We start from the raw sequence: 7586 nt of genomic DNA, 5'->3' as shown, positions 1-7586 counted from the left end.
TTTTCCTACTGGGCTTGATAAAATAAGTATGAAGCACCTACTGTGTGTCAGCACTGGGATATAAGTCATTTGCAACTGGCCCCTGCCCCCCAGAAGCCCCCAGTGTAGTGGGGGAACAGAAAGCATCTAGCTATCTCAGTGTGAGGACGCAGGGGAATGGAGGATGGAGTTGTATTTAATATGTGTGCACACAGTGCGGTCCCTGCTCATGGGGCACATGAATCTGGCCTGGCTGTGGAAAGCTAGTTCCATTCACTGACTCTTACATCTGGCGCGCAGAGACTCTGGGCCAACACAGCTTTGTCTTCAAGAGTTCACAGAAATCACAAGCGGGATAAATCCCCAACCACCAAGGTGGTGGTCTTTCAGAGAGAGAGAGATGTGGCCAGGGTACTGTGGGACTCTGTGAGCGAAGGCATCAGAGAGAGGACAGGGGATCAATCAATGAAGCCTGGAGAACTTGCTCAGGTGTAAAATGGACTCTGGTCTTTATTGCAGCCAAATTCAAATAGGAATTTCCCAAAGGACCACCCAGATTTGGCCTGAGGTGCTTCTAATGCTCTAGGCCTTCTTTGAGAAAAGGTCTTGCATTTCTGTGATAATGAGCCTGAAGTTGGCTCCCTCCCATCCAGCCCCTTAAATGCAAAGGCAGAGCTTCAACTTGAAGTGGGGAGCAGTAGGCGCGCTTTAGCCCATCCGTTGTACAGCCTCTGATTGAGATCAATTACTTAAACCATCCCCACCTCATTCCTGGCTGAAAACCCACCACTAATGTCTGCTGGCTGCAGCCCCAGCCTGATGAAGCGATCGGGAGGAAAAATAAACATCACAGACATGAGGTCTTACAAAGGATCGAGAGAGGAGATAGGCGGAGGCAAGGCACTGACTGGACTGGGGAGGCTCATGCACTGTCTGCGGACTTTGTCTGGTGTTGTGTTGAATATTTTGTAGGCTTCTCCAGTGAGGAAGCAGAAGATCATCTCACACACACACACACACACACACACACACACACACACACACAGACGTTTGTTTGTGAAGGGACATCACAAACTCACAAAACTGCTTTGCCAACCATGTGGAAGGTCAAACAGTAAGATGCGTGGAGAAGCTTCGTTTGCTTCTGGCCATCTCAATCAAGATTGGGCATGTTCAAGCTAACGTTCTCACTTTGAGTTGCTCCCAAAGTTTTCAACCTTTGAGGTGCTGGGATGGTACGGGAACCTGGGCAGAGATGGGAAAGTGGGTCCTTCTGTTACGGAACCTGGTCTGGATCACTCAGCAGAAGAGGTGAGTGGCACTCGGAGATCCTGGAGGGCAGGAGGTTTATTTTACACAGGTGGGCTCGGAGGCGATCACCCTCCTGAGATCCGAGACCCCAGCGTAAGCAGAGGGAAGAATCATAGTCTGTTATTTCCGCATTCCTCATTAGTAGTAATTTGGTGCATGAGGAAAGCAGCATGGGAAGAATAATCTGGAAGGGGAGGCTTCAGTCAGGGACAGGAATTTCCTGTCCTGTCAGCCATCTTATAACAGATTTTTCCCTATCACTTCTACCACCTTGTCACCTGGGCCCTCCCTCCAGAAGGCTTCAAAATCAGCCCAGGGCACTTGAATGGGAACCTCCCATCTCTGCCCTCCTCCATAATTCTCCTTGTTGGGCCCCTCCTTCCTTCCATTTTCTCCCTCTACTGGCCCTTAGATGAAGGCTTTCATGCTTTTAGTGGGAGACAAACAGATGCTCAGAAGAAGTAGAAGCAGAAGCACTGTAGAAATACATGAGGCACAGCTGTTCAAAACCCCCACTGGAGGCTCCATTTCCTGGTTTAGTCTTCAGTTCTTCAGTCCTATCTGGATCAGTATTTTATCCATTTCACAGATGAAGAAACTGAGGCTAGGAGACAGTAGCGGATCAGTGGCACTTTCTGACCTACAACTGTGTTCTTCCTATGCTAGCAATTTGCCTCCAATTGCATGAGATTGGCAGAATTCTGAGCTGCTGTCTGCACTGGGCACGCTGCAGGCCCAGCACGGGGGTGACGTAGTGCTGAGCTTCTAAAGCTCTTCGGAGAGCACTGAGCTGGGTGGCACCCTGTGGTGGCAGTCTGGGCCAATGCACGACATGTTCTGCTCTGAGGCTGTAGCTCACAGGCTGGTTTAGATAGTGGAGTGTCTCCCTGAGACATGCAATGTGTCTTCAGAATGAATTGCCTCTTGCTCTCTCTTCCGCATGGTATTTTATAACTATCTATCTTCGATAGTAGAATGTCACAATTAAGGTGAAATCCACATAGGCAAGTCTAACAATATTTTCATGTTTCCCATTCATCTCAGGACATTTTGGCTGAAAGGAGTGTCCTGTCCAAACACACACACACACACACACACACACACACACACACACACACAGAGTCACAGGGGCATGACGTGACCCCATTTGACATGGCTTGTCTCTTGCTTCTATTCTGTAACTACCTCTGCATTCACTCTATTTTGCTTTCTTTGTTCCCGGGAAATGATACTCATTCTCTCAGCTAAGGCATAATGGACAGAGAATGGGACCCACAGCTAGAAGACCCAGACCCTATTCTGATATGCCACTTGGTAGTTGTGTGACCAGACCAAAAATGGTCTCAGGTTTTGACGTTGGACAGATTATCAATCTAGACTCTGAGACTCACTGCTGTGTGACTGCAGGCAAATCACTTAACCACTCTGAAACTCGATATCCTCAGGTTCAAAATAGCACTATGACTACTGGCTTTGCAAAATCAGTGTGAAAATTAAATAGATTGAAGAAGATTTTTAAAAAGTACATGTAAAGTGGCAGGCACAGGGCTTGGTACTCTATATACCTTGTTTCCATTTTCCCTCTGAATCGCTGCATCGCTGACTGTCGAGATTCCCTTCAGGATATTTATCACCAAGATTATTTCAGAAATTAAATGAGAAAATGTACCTGAAAGTATTATGAAATCATAAACTATTTTTAGTTAACTCACTTACAGATTCACTCAATCTAATATTTCTTATGAAAGATTCTATGTTGATAAGGGTGATTATAGAGAAGAATCAGACATAGAATTTATTCTAAAGAAACCTCCATTACTGAGATATACCCCACTCCACTAGGAAAATATAGTAGAAGACAAAAATGAAAAGTGTTGGCATGTATTGACAAGGTTCAAAAATAACATGGAGGGACTTTCCAGACGGGGCCCTCAGCCCAGGATCCATGATGAACTTGCTGTATGAGAAGACAAGTGGCAGAGGGTAGGAGATGATGGATGAAGGCAGCCCAGGTAAAGGTCCAGCATGGGCGAACGCAGAGCAGTGAGAAAGTGTGAGAAGACAGGGAACCTGGACTATAATTTCAGGGACATTTGAGAGTTGTGGTTGATGAAGTTTGCAAAGATGGCTTTGGACCCATTCGTGGAGGAATTTGGACTTACAATGTTATAGACAAAGGGGGAGCCACTGAAGGCTTCTGAACAAGAAGTGACTTATGGTCAGAAGCTGTCTTCTTGAAGATGAATCCAATGGTAATGTACACGCAGGTTTGGCATGAGGAGAAACAGGCCCACTAGGAGTCTGTCACGACAGTTTCAGAAAGAGCCCAGACCCTGCAATGGTCCACAGGTGTGAATTAAGGAGGAGAAATATTACAGAGGAAATAAGACAGAATTTAAAGGAGCATGTCAGGGGTGGGTGGAGGGTGAGAGAGGTGAGCAGAGGTCAAGGAAGAGTTCTGAATGCCACTCAGGTCTTGAATGAGGAGAAAGCCATCAGGGAAATCTCAAGAAGGAGCTGGACCAGGAAGGAAGAGGATATCATCTACATGTAAAAAGAAGAAGGAAATTAATTCACCAGAATCCCAGGCATCAGGGGAAGGCAGACCAGCTTTTTTGTGGGGCAGTGCTTCCCATCCTTGGCAGTATTGACATTTTGGACCAGAAAATTCTTTGTTGGGGGGACGGGGTGCTGCCCTGTGCATTGTAGGATACTTAGCACCCACGAGATGCCAGTGTCACAACCTCCAATGTTGTGACAACCATAAATGTCTCTGGACATTGCCAGTGTCCTCTGAAGGGCAAAGCCACTGCTAGCTGAGGCCACTTTTATAGGGGGAGGGAAACACAGAAATCAGGGACCTCAGAGACTTTCTAGGATCCAGGATCAGTCTTTGCTTTTGTCAAATATTAATTTAAATCTCTGAAAAAAAAATAGAGGCAGTAACAACTGGGTGCCTTATTAAAATCTTCAGATTTTAATTCAGACACAGATTTCTTAAGCAGACAACTTGTTCATTAAAACTTTTCATAACTTTGAGATTAATAATTATACTACTGGCTAATCCTGCTAATGAGAGAATCTAAGTGTTCCCAAAGATATTAAGACAGCTGTGCATCCTTGGCAAGGTACTTCACTTCTCTGAACCTCCATTTCTTCAACTGCAAAATGAAATTAATCATTTAAAAAATCTTAATGTTTATTTGAGAGAGAGAGAGACAGTGAGTGAGTGAGCAAGCAGGGGAGCGGCAGAGAGAGAGAGGGAGATACAGAATCCAAATCAGGCTCTAGGCTCTGAGCTGTCAGCACAGAGCCTGATGTGGGAATTGAATCCATGAACAGCAAGATCGTGACCTGAGCTGAAGTCAGAAGCTTCTGAAGTCAGAACCAACTGAGCCACCCAGGTGCCCCTGAAATTAATCATTTCTATCTTGTTGACTTGTGAGGATTCAGCAAAAGAAGACATGAAATGCCTGCCATATGCTCAGTTATTTTCTGTCTCTCCATCTCTAGTTATTTAATTAATTTATGAATATGTCTGGAAGAGTAAGAGGATGTATGTAGGTATGACATCAGTGCAAATGTATGGCTGTTACTATAATTCTAGAGGATGCTTCTGGAGATGTCTGCTGAGGACATCTGGTCCCCTCGAGACACAACTATCCTGGATCCTAATGATATCTAATGTCTAGATGAAAAGCGGAAGGTCCATTCAATTACCACAGCGCTCAGGCTCCAGACGTTTGGCAATACACTGTACAATCTTTATGTAACTATCCGCATTTCTATGTTTTGGCCCTGTTTATGACTGAGTTGATATACCAGACAGAATTAGCCTTGTTTCCGTCTTGCAAAACAAATTGATCTGACTTCTCAAGTTCTCAGAGCCACTCAAAAAGACCTATGAATTCTGCAACTGTATCTTGATTTGGCTTTGCCTCATTCTGAAAAGAAGACTTTGTTGCTAAACTGGTATTGGTGAAAAATCCTCCTTTCATCAACCATATGGATAGTACTTTTCAAAAGGCCTGAAAAACAGTGGCCTTTGGTGTCTGGGATTTTAGGGTGTGTGGCTAATCAATACCCTAGTCACTAATTAACCGCATCTCAATAAAAGTTGAGTGTATTCTGTTAGTTCCAAAGATTGCATTGATCTTACAGGTGCCGGCCTGAAGACATCTTTAACTCCAACTTTCTGAATAGTTTTATTCCTTCTAAGTACTATAGAGTGGATGAGATGCTTGCTGCTGCTTTCTTCATCTTGTCTTTGATGACTTGTCAGCCTGGCGTAACCATCCAGGAGAAGGTGAACTGGTGAGTTGGCCCTAAGTCTCCAAAATTTCCACTTAGGGAACATCTGGGGGGGAGCTAAGGCAGTTTCATGTTTGCAACAGGTTATTTTAGGATAGAAAGTGACTTCTTTTCATGTTATCACTAATACAGTGAAGGAATGCAGGACAGTGAGTCAGATGGATCTGTATACAAATGACAGATCTAATACTCAAGAGCTGGGTAATCTGGAGTGATCATTTAATCTCTTGGAACTTCAGCTTCCCCATTTGGAAATGAGAATAATAATGCCTTGTCTATAAGAGTTAATGAATATGAAATAAGGTCCTAGATATAAAATACACTCAGCTTAATAAATAATAATCCTCTTGAGTAATGTTGGACAATTAACCTCTACTTGTCCATTTGTGAATCTTACAAATTCCCATCTCATGGCGTTTCAGGGAGGATACAATTAGAGAATGTTAATAACATCATCCTGGGAAAGCCAAGACTGTAGAGATGGTGGGTCATTTCATTCTTAAAATAACTTTATCTTTTGCTGTAGTGTAACGGATGGAAGTGACATTTTCATATGTACTTTGCAATTTTACCCATATAATTTTCTTGAATTGTCCAACCTGGCTTCAGGTTTTTATATCTTAACATCAAGTATTTTGTGGTGCTTAAACAGTCCCTTATTTCAGCTTTGGGACAGCATGAAAGCAGTCTTCGACTCCCAAACACTGAAGATTTTAAGTTGAGCTATTTGAGTCAAATTCTTATTGAGTGATTTAATTTTGAATCATTGCTTTTAAATGCTAGAGCAAGAGTGATTTCCTTTATGTAGCAGTTCAGAAGGGGGAAAGGCATTTTTATAAGCAGTTAATTTGCAACTTGTATTTAAAGCAAAAACACTTTTGAAAAATCAGAAAATTCACCTCTAAAAATTAGGAGATAAAGGCAAGAGAACAGTGGTGAAGGAAATCTCTGCTGAGATACTCTTAATTATAGAAGCTTCTCATTGTAATCCTTTTTGAAAATGAACAAAGAGTCTTGATGTTTGATGAACTTATCAAATAAGACAGACCAGCGAAGAGGCAAATTTGAAGTCAAGGCAAAAGAGAACCAATTAAATACAAAGTGCTAAAGTCGGAAATCGTGAGGTCTTTGTATCTAATGGCCGTATATTTGACCCTTGCTTTGAAGATGGAAAACTACACAGTGAAATAATTTTACCAGGTTCAAATTATGGCCCTGCTATTTACTATTTGTGTGATCTCAGGGAAGTTATGTAAGTGTTCTGACTGTAAAACGGCAGGAAATTAAGAGAAAAAAATGGGTGAAAGTACATAGGACAATGCCTAGTACTGAGTAGGCACTCAATTCAGTGCTGACTATCGCCAGCAGTTTTGTGTGATTGTCATTGTTGCACTTTGGTTTTGCCATTCTCTCTGTTGGTTCACAAAAAGCAGACAGAACAAAGGTATAATGTGCCAATTGGCATGGATCTTCAGGATTGGTCAGTGATTTCAAATATTTGAAAAACTCAACAGTGGCACACAGTTTTCCCCAAATAAAACCTTATGGGAACCCTAACAGTGAAAACAGATGCTATATATATTTATATTTTAATGCCACACTTTAGTTATTTTTAGGTAAAAATTTTTATTTATTTATTTATTTATTTATTTATTTATTTTTAAATAGTTTATTGTCAAATTGGTTTCCATACAACGCTCAGTGCTCTTCCCCACAAGTGCCCTCCTCCATCACCACCACCTCTTTCCCCCCTCCCCCTTCCTCTTCAACCCTCAGTTCGTTTTCAGTATTCAATAGTCCCTCAGGTTTTGCGTTCCTCTCTCTCCCCAACTCTCTTTCCCTCTTCCCCTCCCCCTGGTCCTCCATTTGGTTTCTCCTATTTTCCTGTTAGACCTATCAGTGCAAACATATGGTATCTGTCCTCCTCTGCCTGACTTATTTCACTTAGCATGACACCCTCAAGGTCCATCCACTTTCCTACAAAT

The 7586-nt window shown here is 42.8% G+C and overlaps 1 protein-coding gene across 1 annotated transcript in view; it reads left to right on the top strand.

Annotated features, from left to right (window-relative positions):
* The first annotated feature begins 1234 nt into the window (after positions 1–1234).
* C8A (complement C8 alpha chain) overlaps positions 1235–7586 on the top strand; it is a 69178-nt gene continuing 62826 nt past the window's right edge. The window contains exons 1-2 of the mRNA XM_029945822.1: positions 1235–1290; positions 5452–5604. Coding sequence (XP_029801682.1) covers positions 1235–1290; positions 5452–5604 — 209 coding nt within the window. The remainder of the gene's footprint in view (positions 1291–5451; positions 5605–7586) is intronic.

The sequence above is a fragment of the Suricata suricatta genome, chromosome 8 (genome assembly GCF_006229205.1).
Source record: "Suricata suricatta isolate VVHF042 chromosome 8, meerkat_22Aug2017_6uvM2_HiC, whole genome shotgun sequence".
NCBI lineage: Eukaryota > Metazoa > Chordata > Mammalia > Carnivora > Herpestidae > Suricata > Suricata suricatta.
The sequence above is the reverse complement of the archived record's forward strand: the minus strand, read 5'-3'. Positions and strand labels throughout refer to the sequence as shown.